Source organism: Odontesthes bonariensis, chromosome 20 (assembly GCF_027942865.1).
Source record: "Odontesthes bonariensis isolate fOdoBon6 chromosome 20, fOdoBon6.hap1, whole genome shotgun sequence".
Classification (NCBI taxonomy): domain Eukaryota; kingdom Metazoa; phylum Chordata; class Actinopteri; order Atheriniformes; family Atherinopsidae; genus Odontesthes; species Odontesthes bonariensis.
Window position 1 is genome coordinate 14,583,262 of NC_134525.1, and position 13,933 is coordinate 14,597,194.

At 41.1% G+C, this 13,933-nt stretch overlaps 1 protein-coding gene across 3 annotated transcripts; it reads right to left on the minus strand.

Annotated features, from left to right (window-relative positions):
• Positions 1–1,548: 1,548 nt before the first annotated feature.
• Positions 1,549–13,838, minus strand: nup58 (nucleoporin 58). 3 transcript variants are annotated; one of them, XM_075452376.1, is made up of 14 exons: positions 13,439–13,838; positions 12,367–12,530; positions 12,210–12,242; positions 11,835–12,098; positions 11,487–11,655; positions 11,198–11,263; positions 10,915–11,089; positions 10,411–10,490; positions 10,084–10,202; positions 9,903–9,985; positions 9,462–9,663; positions 4,423–4,506; positions 3,697–3,795; positions 1,549–3,260 (listed from the first exon to the last, which is right to left on the minus strand). In XM_075452376.1, exons 1-14 carry the CDS (start codon positions 13,537–13,539, stop codon positions 3,091–3,093), a joined length of 1,809 nt encoding a protein of 602 aa, XP_075308491.1. In that variant the 5' UTR covers positions 13,540–13,838; the 3' UTR covers positions 1,549–3,090. The 3 variants fall into 3 exon arrangements, with proteins under 3 accessions (XP_075308491.1, XP_075308492.1, XP_075308493.1); XM_075452377.1 differs by lacking the exon at positions 4,423–4,506; XM_075452378.1 differs by lacking the exons at positions 3,697–3,795; positions 4,423–4,506.
• Between the last annotated feature and the right edge of the window lie 95 nt (positions 13,839–13,933).

Here is a 13,933-nt window from a genome sequence, read left to right on the forward strand (position 1 = left end):
TTCTCTTTAATGCTCGCTAAATGGACAGAGATGATTTATAACTTTCCACACGTTAGGTCATGGCACCCCACTGTGAATATAAATGTAAAAAACACATTTCTAACACGTTGCATGAACCGTACAATAATGACAAGTTTGAGTTCAAGTTGAGTTGAATTGTTTAATTATTATTACATGTTTCTCAAGCTGTGGAGAGAAAACAGAATTAAATACAGTTCACAACACCAAATTCTTCTTTATCTGAATTTATACTAACATCCCTCTCCAGTTTCATAATCTCTAGCTTGATCTTTTTTATTTTCAGTTTCTTCCATATCTCTCTTTATTGGACAAACACATTTCTTCAAAGGCTACTTACCACTCTGAAATATGTTCCTGTACTTTACCTTCACCTGCTGCCTGGTACGCTTTTGGCTGTTAAGATTGCTCCTGTTGAGATGTAACAGTGAAAAATTAATATGTGGGTCTCACACTCACGATATTATAGTCACAAAGTATGATGATGCGTGTCGATTATTGGGTTATTAATAAAGTGAGCAGGGCCAGTATATTTGTGCTGTACATCACATACAGAGACAATTCAGCATGCGTTATGTAAACAAATTATAACACAAAGAGGAGAGCATAAATACATGAGGACAGTAAAATAAATGTCTAACAATTGACATTGGTATGAAACTTTCATAACTTACGCATTAGTCTGTCTGCAGTTGTTTGCCATGACGTTTCTTCGCTTTATTGATCGCAGCTGTATTACCATTTCTGGTGATGACACTTTTAAAATCCTCATACAGCTCCATAAGCATTATTTGCTCAGCTGCCGAAAAAATAACAGCGCTTCTCGCTCTCATTTTCACACAGATCTCCGTTTTTCCACCATCCACTCGTCAGGGCTTCTTACGTTGCTAGTGCACTCGCATTTAGCTAGGCTATGTAAGCCTCGCTTGGATTAGCCTCACCGAGATGCAGCTAAAATATCTTCGAGGAACGACTTGAGGCTGAAAGCGATACAATGTAACTTCTCAAAAAGCCCACTCTGGAGCTCCCCCTACAGGCTTGGAGGTAATGTACGGTTACACTGTCGTAAATACAACACCCTTTCACTTTCACTTTTCACGTTTGTTGACGAACCGGCGAGGAGTCAGAAGGTGCAAGCTATGTCGACCGAGAAGGTAAGAGTAATCAAATGTACCTGGGAGCGTGAGAGCGGTCTATTTGTTTTTGCGGTAGGTGTGCCAGAAAGCAAGTCGAAGTACTTCCGCTCAGCTCCCGGGCCGCTCCAGCAAAGTTACATAGCGCAGTTTTTCCAACTCAGACCCAATCGTAATATTAAAACTCATTCTAGCCGCACAAATTTTTTCAAGCTGTTATTTTAAGGTAGAAATGTTACATAGTATTACTTTAAGTGGGAGATGGCGCTAGTTCAAGCGACGCTTACCGGCTATAGCCAAGCTTTCTTTAGCTACTTTCTAGGAATACCCCCCTAGTCTGTTCAGCTGCCATAAAGGTGTTAGACATACACACAAAAAAAACAAACAAACAAAAAAAAACTTTGCTTCATCACACATTTATTGAAGTGTTGCCATTAACAGGCAAAACATTTTATTATTAAACAGAATTTTGAAAATACAGGTTTCCACAGATTGTGATTAGAAAACAACAATACAACTAGCAGTTTTTGGTAAACAAAGTGACAAGGACGTTAAAAAAAAAAAGATTATTTCGTCCACCACTCCCAATGCTCAGAAGAAGCATGATAGACAAATTCTTACTTGTGCGACAGGCACACAAACAACCGCGGTCTGGTCACATGCGTTGGCTAGTGCAAATCTGTTCTAGCACACGTAGAAACTGAATACGCAAAATGTACTTGTGAAGTTCTGTCAAATTCAACTAGCATAATATTTACTGTGGCATGGAATAGAAAGAGCACAGTGTTTCCTATCTGAAGTTATTACAATACAGTGCTGCACAGGGTCAAAGAAACTGTGGCCAAAAGAACCGATTAAACAATAAGGATGGACTGCAGCAAAAACAACACAGGTTATGTGGACTTGACCATTGAATGTACCACGATGTTAGTCCCTCCATACCCTTCCCAAATGTCATCCCTTGATACAAAAATAAAACTGTCTCCCCAAATTCCCACCCTGGACACTCCTGCACCTATAAAACTATGTAGGATCACATAATACCCCACACTGGTACTTTCAGACAGGGACGACACTGTTCCCAGCCAGCTATTATCTTATAAACCTTCTTTCCCATTGCCCAGTCTTACCCCTCTCCGGACGAGACTTGGGTCAAGTCATAATCTGAGAAGCGTTCAAGCGCAGTTCTGTGATCCACAATTTGAGAAAAACGAAACGGGGCCCGGCTATACAGTCCATGTCAAGGCGCAAAAAAACATTTTTAATCTTACACAATATACAGAAGAAACAAATTCCTCGGAAAATATCGGACCAAATTTAAACGACCCAGCTCTGTTTTTATCTGGCAATCCCAAAAGCACTGTTACACCACAGTGAGCAGAGATGAGGCAATGATAACAGGCTGAATCATGCTCGATATTACATCGACGAACACGCTTTTATCCCGTCTCGGCGTGCCACTGTGTGACCCGGTGTTACTTTCTTAACTAAGGGTAACACTAAACACAGCTAACAAAGTGAGTCATTGACTTGAAGGATAATTCCAATGTCTGGCAATGTAACAGAGTGTCAAGAAATATTCTAATTTCACTTTTGGGGAAAAAAATAAAAACAATGAAGAAAACGTGAACGTTGCAATCAAGTATATGTTGACCAAAGTATGAGAGACAGATAGTTATGAATGGTTAATATGATTTCCATTTTCCTCTTGGAAACTGATCATATACTTCAAAAGGATTCAATAGGCAAATCCAGTAACAGGTTAACCTGTTTGATAACTCGTCAAGTCACATCTCTGTTGTTTTACCTCAATTTGCAATCCCGCCATTCTATGACTGGATAATGGTCATTGTAGCACTACTTGTATGCTTTTGGGAGGCCAGGGCTACTTTGCTACAGCCCCAAATTAGTCAGCTGCTGAGTGACAGCCTTCTGTCTTCTATCTCTTGCCCCTTTTGTTACCAGCAGGGGGCTTCTTTAGCTGGAGAAGGGGTGTTCCTGTCACAAAGCCCGCAGCGGGTTGGTTAGACACGCCAAAGGTCAGGCCAGCGGACGGGTTGATACCAGGGTTGCTGAAGTTAAAGCCTGAGGTGCTGCTGCCACCAAATCCTAAAAAAAGAGAGGCAAGACACACACAAGGTCAGGCAAGAGAAGTTACAAGAGATTTTAAGAGATTGGTAATAAAATATATGCAGGATGACTATAAGGAAACAGATTCATTTGTAATTCGTTTCTACTTTGAGAAACCTCAGATCCTTAAATGTCACGGTGTCAGCACGGTAATCAAACTACTATATATGTGCACAAACTAAAAGATTGCTCTAGGAGGGTGTCAAAACCTGCTTATCAGAGGAGCCAATTCATCTACACACAGATATGGAAGCTCACAGCAACGGATCCTGCTGCTTCCATCAGCACTGCCATTTTCAGTGTATACCCATCCATCTGGTGACATTTTAACATCTCAAAGAATCATCAATTTTGTTGTTGTTTCTGGAATTTCAGGGGCCCAAGTGTGAGGGTGGTATACACAGCTTGTATGTACCTGCACTCAGACTGCCTCCTGTAGGCTTACTGGTGGAGGAGAAGCCAAAAGAAGACCCCCCAGTCCCCACCCCACCAAATCCAGGCCCACCACCAAAACCTGCGGGAGAGAGTGACATGGAAGTCAGTCTGGACTAAAGCAAACATCCTACACAAGGAACAAACACAGAGAGCAATGACATATATGCACTGTGGAGCTTCTAACGGAAAACTACAGAGCGAGGACTCAAAGAGTACTGCATAGCAAAGCAAAGGCCAAAGGGTAAAATACGGCAAACCAATCACACCAACAACAAGGGAACACACCAACATTGTGCGTTCAGACCACATGTTCCCACAATCTCAAGTGGATTTGCATTGTGAAACAGTGTTTCAGCAAAATAATTCTGAATGACAAACTGGTGAAAGTCTTCAGGCCAAATTCTTCCTCTCCGAATAAAAAGGTTATCCAGCTTGTGACAGGTCAAGGTAGGAGCCTGCAGCAAGGGTTTGCTCAGTGTTCCTGTGATGTGAACGCACTTTACCACGAGAAACAAAAGGCAAAAAGGAAAATAGGAAAAGGACAAAAAAAAAAAAAAACACTACCAGGCTGACTGCACTGTTTTTCGTCTCGCATACCAGCAACTTCTCGCTTTATTATGGTTTTATAAAAGAAAAACAAAGAACCTCACACTAAAGGCTGTTTGGTATTGAGGAAATGGTAAACTGTGCAAGGGAGAGGTGGTACCTCCAAGCGTAGAAGAGCCCAAGCTAGTGCCCACCGCTGAGGCAAAGGGGTTTCCAAACCCTGCCCCCAAGGGTGCCTGGGTTCCTAAGGCACAGAGAGAGCATGTGCTTTATCACTTTACTACTCTGGATGCATGGAAAGTGTGTGGGTTTAAGGAGGAAAAGGAAGGATAAAGAAAAAAGGCCCTGCACATTTTGTAACTTGTACAACTATCATACTGACAACAAAAAACAAAAGGCTTTTCACATACTTATTTTGTTCTCAGAATTTCTGTCTGTAAATGGCTGAATAATAATGTCAGGAGCCAATGAAGAGAAACTATTCTTTCTAATCCCACATGCTGCTTTTGAAATAAATACAGCGAATAGTCAGGCAATGCGACGTGCTTCTGCTCCTGCTGTGTGTGGGTGTATAAAATACTGAAAAAACAAACAAAAAAAAAATAATGCCAGTTCTTTCACTCAGAAACTTGTCTTTTTCCATTAATGCAATAGCTTTCTTTGTTTTTTTGGAACTTTAACAAATTTTGGGATGTGTCCAATTAGTCTGCATCGTTAGAACAACTTCAGTCAAAAGGAAGCAAGGACAAATGTTTCTTTGTTTAAAAACTGATTTATTGTCAATTTATATGCAATTTCACTTACATAAAACACAAACCAACAGTTAGGAACAGAATTGTTTGTTAATGGCTAAACTGCTACTGCATTTGACAAGTTTCCAAAATTTTCCAAATTTCTGAGAGTGAATGAACTAGCAAATGCTCAAAAATAAGGGAAAAAAAAAAAAAAAAAAAAAAAAAGCACCACACAATTATTGTATTTAGCTTTAAAAAAGGCACACAATGTTATATATTATCAACAGGCATTTGATACATACGTTTAAACACACTGTTAAAACTTAAAAAGCACTCAAGCTTCAGGTAAGAAGAGTGAAACTAGCATTTACGGTTGCGTTTCAGTGTAAACTAAAGTAAAAGACGCTCGCGGAGCGGTGGCCAGTGGAAGTGAATGAGTTCAAGTGTTGGGCCAACGGGAAATTAATTTACCTCCGTGGTTCAGGTTTTCAACAATTTTCACCAGTGTAATCTTAAAATAGAACGGCAGCTACAATTTTGGTAACAGAGGACCTCGTTCCAGCAAAGACAACCTCTCGAGTATTCACCTACTCGCAACGACAGGCTACAAACGTTGCTGAATGGAGCCCGATTTAACCGAGGCGACTGGTTAGCATCTCGTGTGCGACTGTTAACAACCCCGCCCCATCCTCCCCAAAAGTTGTAGAACCTCTTCAAAGACAAAAGCAGAAAATAAAAAAAAACAAAAAACACAAAAGACTCAAACTATGAAACAAAGCCAATATTTCAGAAAGAAGAGTTTATGAGGGAGTTCAAGTGTAGCACTGTGGGGGGGAGGAAAAAAAAAAAAAAAAACTGCAGGGAAAGCAAAGTGCCCATCATAAATCTGAGAAATACATTCACATTTTAGTTCCTTCACTTGTTTAAAGAAAGAAAAAGGAGGTACACGGGGCCACTTCTGCCTTCAGGAAAATACAGCATCTGTATACATATGACTGACAGAAGGAGGATAGTTTTAAGTATCAACTATCACCAAGTCCAAAGACCTTTGACAGACCAAGAAATAAGATGTACTTTCAGTGTCATTACCGTGGCAACTATGACTGTAGAGATGTGGAAGACCATCTGTTAAAAGTCACAACAAATTTGCTCTAAAGTCAAAATTCTAGACAACTTTGAAACCCCTCAGACATCTGGCTGGAGCCAAAAACTGCAACTAAACAAAACAAAAAAAAAAGTTAAGTTGTGTGTCAGAGGAATAAGACGTCCAAACCAGTGTCTTTTTTTCTTTTTCTTTTCTTTATAAAAAGCGACTACATCGTGAAAGATGAAGATGGTTGGATCCGCGAATCCCCTCTGAAGCCAGGAGCAATAACAACACTTTTGTTTATGGTTGGCTTAGCGAGTTACCTGAATACCAGCTTTTAATCGCATGAAACACTGTATCCTCAGATCATAAAATGCTGGCCAAGAGAAATGCACAAACCACACTGACCTGTCCGTTTTCATCCGGCGAACGCGTGTCATACTGGCACCTACGGCCAAGCAAAAGTCATTCTTCTCTTTTGAACTACAAAGTTAAAGATTTCAGCTTATTCAGCATCGAGTCAGAGGGATTGTTCTTGAAAAGTCTCCATACAAAGTACCGTCCCTTGGGAGAAAATATCTTGGATAAAAAATTACAACCTGTGAACAGTGGCCTTTACTCCACATTTTCACTGAAATCGGCCGAGCGTGAAATTAGCCAGCCCTACTACGCTGACAGTAGCCCTTAGATGAAACAGCCTTCATCATATAACAGCGGAATGACCCATTTGCAACTCAACCACCCAAATGCATTAAAGTGTTCAACAATGGGATAAAGCTCGCCATTCGTCACCATCGACAATCCATAATGTAAATGAACCCTCTGAAGAAACATTCAACCTCAGCTCTTTGATCACAAGATCATACAAAACGCAGAGCGCACCGCTTCATTCGGGCCAGCCATTCATATCTAACAAAGCGAACAGCATCAAGAACGCCCGCTCGAAGACAAATTCTTGGATTGAATCTGAAGTTCAGGCAATTAAACGGATTAGGTTTTCAGTCCTGAGTCTTTTGGCACCATTCACCTTCTGTCCATGAGGTACAAGTCCGAGCAGTGCCGGGCCAGCGCGACAATCAACCACCAATGACACGTATGTGGGTAAAAATGCTGCACATTTAGTGTTGAATCTGCTGCGATACTGACCATCCACAGAGTTCAAATTCTGAGCCAAGACTATGTTAAGCACAAGAAAAATAAAATAGAAATAAATAGGTAAATAAATACAATTTGCTTAGTCTATCAGAGAATTGGGTCACTTACTAGAGCAAGCCACTATGCCCGACATTAATAAAAAAAATTAAAAATGGCATAACTTTGTGCCCATTCCTTGGGTTAACAGACTTGCAAAGCTATGAGTCAGAAATAATTCAGCAAGTTAAGACTGCATAATGCATTCACATTGTACAGAGAGCACGCCTAAAGCCCAACGAACAAAAGAGCAGAAATTGATTTGGCTTTACAGAAAAGAAGAAGAAGAAAAAAAAAAGAAAATATCTGTAGCAGGCACCAAGCTAGTTTGCACCTACACTACACAAGTGGATCGCAACGGTTGTAGTGGCAGGGCTGGTTTGTGAAGCGCTTTCTTTAAATCTCGGTGAAGCAATGGATTTGGAAAACAGTCCCGAACCTCCTTGGCACATTTAGAATTGATTAGTAAACAATTATTCACAATAGCTTCTGCATGTTCTGCTGTGTAGTCAAAGGTTTTAAATCTACACTGGGAAATAAGCCCCACTTGTAACAATCGGCGGGCAGATATGATAACAGCAACATTTTCAAATGGGACGAAACCTAAGCTTCCATTTCTGTAATTCGCCGTGTTCACGGCCTTTAGAGACCAGTCCACTTAAACTATCGCTTTGAAACATTGGGATCGAGTCACTATTGTTTTATCCAACTTTACAAGAAAAGGGACAGCAGAAACATGCTAATATACATATGGTAGCAGCTTAGTTTGGTAATCATATGTTGATGCCCTGATATACCTACAACATGGCCTACATACCAAAGCCTACAAAAATGGCTGAAAGATTAACACCTCAGAGATGTGCTAGCAAACACAATGGGATAACTTAAGGTATTTTAGCTCTCCATAAAACTGACATTACATGCCCATAAGTGTTCAGACATAGAATTTTAGTGTATAGGGCCAATAATGATTAAATATTTGTGTGCAAACGTTGGAAAACCTTTAAAAAGCTAATTTGCCGAGACATTTCGGACACAAATTTCTCAAGAGACTGCACGTAAGATCAGTCCTCATCCATCTGCTTATGCTGGATGATAATAACACTACGTTGGCAAATACTGAGCCAAAGTTCTGTTTTGACTACTGATAGAAAACAAACCTAACAGCTACCATGATAGTTATAAGTGCAATTTAGTAATTACAGAACAGGTCTACCGGGGAGACCTTGAACGAGCAGCATGCTTAAAACAACATCAGCGACGCTTTCTTTAGATTATCTCTGCTGTTAAAAACAGGTTTGTGTCCGAAATAAGCCGACACCATTTTTGTCAGCTAAACTCCCCTACATAGCAGCTGGACTAGAGAGAGTAGGAGCTAAATTCTAATAGTTCTATGTCTTTAACACTAACAGCACACCCAGATCAAATCTTACAAAAACCTAAAAGATACATCTAGTCGGGACTTGTCAATCTAAATCACAGCAAATGTCTACAATGATCCCAACTTGTTTTCTTATTATCTATTCACAGAGCAGGGTCCTTCCAAAGAGGTTTAATTAAAACAGAACCCCGACTCAAATTAGATTTACAAGCTCCAATTCCAACTTCAAATGAGATAGCTAGAAATTCTCCACCAGTTTAACCCCCCCCCCCCCCCGGTAATGTCAGCCGCATAACCAGTGAAGTCTGCGTCTGCTCCGAGAGAAATTAAGAGAAGGAATTTGTCATAACAAATACCAACACTGCCAGAGCCTGTTGTTGACTGTGTATTGAAGCCGTATATTAAATGTCCTCAGTCTGGTTTCATAAGGTGCATAAGATAAATGTTTCCAACCCATGAACCCTTAGTCAGCAAAAAATGGTTAAGGCAGCGCAAAGGCTTGCTGTCGGGATAACGGCGGATCTCTCATCGCTCTCTTTCGCCCTCTTTTTGAAAAGTGGAAAGCGAAGACAGCGTAGCACCTGCTAAGTGTGGTTTTTTCTACTTATTTTGAACAATCGTGTCTGATGCCTTTATACTTTTTGCTTTCTAGATACAATTTTTATTTTTATTTATTTTTTTTTTAAAAAAGCACACCCCTGCCTGTCCTTTCCAAAACTTTTACTTTTGTTTCTCCTCTCCCTCATTTATTGTCTTAAATAAGGTAAAGAGGAGGAGAACTTTCTAGTACTTGTAGGCAGTCAGACCTGGAGTTGGCTGCTGTTGCTGGGTCAGTGTGGCTGCCATGGCAACAGCTGCAGCATTGGGTACACCGGAGAATGGGGCAGGCCCGGTTGTGACTCGCGGCGCACTCTGCCATTTCCTGTTCGATGCCCTTTTAGACTCAAAGACGTCAGTAGAGTCTTCGAGGAAGGCTCTGCGGTAGGAAAGGTACTGGTGCTTCAGAATCTACAAGACATCAAGAGAAATAAAGACAAGCTGACACACTGATGACACAAAAGCATCAACATCTTAGAAAACAACAACATCTTCGAAGTACAACCCTGCATTTTATTCAATGGTCTCACCACCAAAACCTAAACATTATTAGATTAAATTCCTATCAGTACTAAGATGACGGGAAATCTAAATGAATGTATGAACACGTTCGACAATGTTGTGGGAAAAAATAAATAAAAAATACTAACCTTGACATTCTCATGGACAGACTGAAGCTGCGCAGCTTGTGCAACAAATGTTTGGTACAACTTCTGCATGGCCAGAGTAAGATCTGGACATAAAAACATAAATAATAAGGAAGTGCGATTAGCTTGTTCAAGTTAAATATACTGGTTAACAGTGATTGCATTCAAAAGTCAGACATCGTACCCTGAGGGGTGATGTGGGAGCCGCTGCTCTGAGTCGTCAGGTGGTTCTCCAGCTCTTCTATCTGCTGCCGGTACTGTTGCAGCTGCACTTCAAACTGCTCCACCAGGCTACGGAAATAACTAAGCAGGGGACATAAAAAAACACCACATATTTTAATACTGGCTTCATCCATTGTGCAATAAAAGCTGTCATTTGGAAAACAACAAAGGCAAGTGAGGATTAACGTGGTCTTTACTCAAATACAACAGACAAAATAATTTCCAAAAAAATTCAACAAAACATCCGTCTTTCATTTGCTTGAAGACTAGAATCCGCTAGCTCACTTACTCTGATGGAGCTGTGTTTTCGTGCTGAAGTCCAGGGGGCGTCTTTTGTGTACGCAGTGCGATGTCAGCATTTTTCAGCTCCTTAAGAAGACGAACAAAGAAGAGTCAAACTCATTGCCACTTAATAAGAAACATGTAACAGAACGTTTGACATCCCGGATGGGTACCTGCCTTAAAACCTAACATTTTAAGGCACAACTTAAGATTCAAATCTCTGCATCTCCTTTGCGCTTTATTTTAAAAGTTGCACCTGCGAGACGCATAGTTAATCCCTAGTAACACCCAATCGTGCTCTTGCTTAGTTCTGGACAGCGCTATTAAACTGTTGTGTTTTTTTTTGGTTTTTTTTGGAATGGTGTGATCTGTACCACTTCCCTAGAAATCCCCCACTACTATAATCAAATTCTTCTAAGAAATAATTAAATCAGTCTAGAGCTTTGTATTCAGGGGAATATCACTAATATCTAAGATTATGGTAAAACCTGTGTAGCAGTGCTGTTTTTACCTGTGCCGTCTCCAACTTTAGTTTGTCAATGGCCAGAGCTTGGCGCTGCAGACCGCTGGCACTGACGGAGAGAAGCTGTTTGAGGTTCTTAATATCATCTTGGACTTTGGAAATGGCCTTCGATGACATCCTGCTGATGTCTTCCTGAACCTGCTTCTGCTCCTTTACAAATTTTCTGCAAAAGGAGACAGTAATGAATTGAACAATGAAAACCACCCACAGATGAAACTAAAAGCTCAACATTCAACCACGCGGTAACAAAAGCACATACAATAGCACTCACTGGAAATTTTCAACATCTTGGCAAATAACGGGAGGCAGATTCTCGTCTTTCAAAGCTTTGCTGTCCCTGAAGGAAAGAAAAACCAAGGTAGAGTATTGTTCCTTTAGGATTATACCAACAACAAATAAAAAAATGAATAATGATAAAGACATAGGGCAGCAAACCACATAGTTTTTCTCAGTAAACATTGTTCACATATTTTTACAGTAAAGAATAGTTAGTTCTGCACATTTATTCAACTATTTTCCTTTTACAAAGATCCATGGACATTTTGGTCAACAAAACGTACTGGGCATTGGCTCCAGATGATGTGTCACTCTTGTTCTCAGAGGAAGTGCTGAAGTCGACCCCGCCGAGGCCAACACTTGGTGCAGGAGCAGCAGATACAGCTGTCGAAGTAGCCAACAGAGAACCCAACGTTAACCCACCACCTCCTCCAAGAGTGGCCGGACCCAAACCTGCATCAAGTAAAAAGAACACAGGTCAGAATGCAATGTGACACTGTGCAAATTAGAGAACTACTTGTTAAATTTCCCTCAGTGATATTGCTGTATATATAAACTGTATTACAGTTTTGAGTCTGTGCATCACTCCGTGGTGCTCAAACTGCGACTTGCGGAGGCAGGTTTCATCTCACCTGTAGACCCAGTGACCCAGAGTCCCGTGCCAAGTGACGGCACTGTTGAAGGTGCTGAGGTTGTTGTACCGCCGAGACCAAGGGCGAAGCCTGTGGCGGCGTGCTGCTGTGGAGCTGTAGATGTTAGGACTGAACCAAAATTTAGGCCGGGCCCAGCAGTTGAGGAGGTGGTAGCGGTGGTGAGGGAGAAGGGTGTTGCTGAGGCGGTGGGCTTGTTGAAGGCCAAGCTGAAGCCAGTGGTGGCAGTCGTAGCAGCTGGGGCACCTGAGAGCATTTACAGGACAAGGAGAAAAAAAAAAAAAGAGAGAAATTCAAGGTTAAAACATTAGCTCTGGTAAAACGTACTTAGAAATTATAACGGAAACACAAACATACCTAATGTAAGGCCCGCAGTGGGTGCAGCAGCATCTGAAAAAGAATAACATCCCCAGATAATGGGTAACACATGGTGATTAACGGTAGTTTGCAGCGATGTTAATTGCGAGCACATTTATAGCAATGCTTGCAATCATCTCATGTGTGACATCATTACTTGAGGCAGGTGTATTGAAAGAGAATCCTCCAGCAGGTTTCTGAGCAAAGAGACTGCCTGCTAGACCAAGGGATGGGGTGGTGCCAGTGGTGGGAGCAGGGGTTGCAGCTGCTGTTCCCAGAGCAGACCCAAAAGAAAAGCCACCAGTAGCAGCCGCAGGTGCACTGTCGACAGAAAATACCGTAATCACACTTCTTTCACGATACAAAAGTATGATGACACGCAAAAAAACGTCATTGGTACAGTACAGAAAACTCTTGTTCTTACAGCAGTTTTCTAGAACCGCCCAATAGTGAAGGGTTAACTTTAACCCAATGAGATTCTTTAAAGAGCACATTTACAAACAATAAATACAGACAAAATTGTTTCACAGATAGATGTCTTTTAAAACCATCTTACACACTGAACCACATGAATTCCCCATAAAACAGATAATTAAGACGACCTTTTGCAGTTTTCAAGAGTTAAACTTTGTGAATGATAATTCCAAATTGCAGTATATTATGGCTCCTCTTGCAAATTATAATCCCATTGCCAATTTCGCAAAAGGCTATCAGCACAAACCCTGGATACAGTAATCAGTCAAAGCTCCCCCACCCACCCTGGTGAAAAAGTCTGTTTGAAAGCCAGTCTTGCTCATGAACTCTGAATGTTTCAGATGTGATCTGTAAACGTTTCCTTCACACTGTCAATTGTCAGGGATATGGGAGACGTTTACTGTTCAAGCATTACTACTTTTGACATAAGATTTGTCCGCACCTTCATGAAATCTGGGTTTGTCAATTAGGTGGGGATTATCTGGGGAGTTTCTAACTATCCCGGTGTGGGCAATCTCCACCGGCCACATACTATTGATCAAAGAAGCTCCATTTCCAAGTAAGTCTCTATAGTGTCTGAACGTGGCCATTTCTAAAACAGGAAAGTTCATCACATATCATTGTGATCCTCGCAAAACCATGTCCTCAACACATCAATGTACAAAAAGCAAGACGTTACAACGTAACGTACGTTACCTGATAACCTAAGGCTAAGCTAACGTTAGCCAAGTTGTTCTTTTAAAATGAGTCATTACCTGGTAGCGGCCCCAAATGCGAATCCTCCACCCACGTTGGTGGAGCCGAGAGTCCCTGATCCAAAATTAAAGCCAGACATTTTCTTCCAAGTTGTGTGCATAAACCATTCATAAGATATTTGGATTTAACGCACGAATGAAAAAGCTTAGCTAACTCAACACAACATCAAACGTCAGTTAGCCTTCATGCCCGCGTGAGGGCCAAATCCGCGGTCTTGTTTTAACTCAAACCATGCTTGAACGAAAAAGTATCAGCTCTCAAATAAATGCAGAGCTAGTCCACTGTAGACTTCTACAGTTTAACAATCTATTAAATCTTTTTTTAGCCTTTCACAAGCGCCAAATGACTTCCCGCATGGTATTCATTTCTTATTCCCCGCCTGGTATTTTCCGAATCCCGGTGCATTTCGGGTAATTTCTCTTCAACTACGTTTCCCATTGTTCCTTTGGGTTTCTGGATCTCGTGACGTCTCACGCATGCGTATAGTTTGAGCT

Excerpts from the sequence above, each read along its gene's own strand:
- nup58 (XM_075452376.1), bottom strand. The coding sequence starts at position 13,539 with ATGCACACAACTTGGAAGAAAATGTCTGGCTTTAATTTTGGATCAGGG. Across the intron at positions 12,531-13,438 it reads GCATTTGGGGCCGCTACCAG|TGCACCTGCGGCTGCTACTG; the intron begins GTAATGACTCAT and ends TTCTGTCGACAG. Across the intron at positions 4,507-9,461 it reads GCAACAGCAGCCAACTCCAG|GAACCCAGGCACCCTTGGGG; the intron begins GTCTGACTGCCT and ends TCTGTGCCTTAG.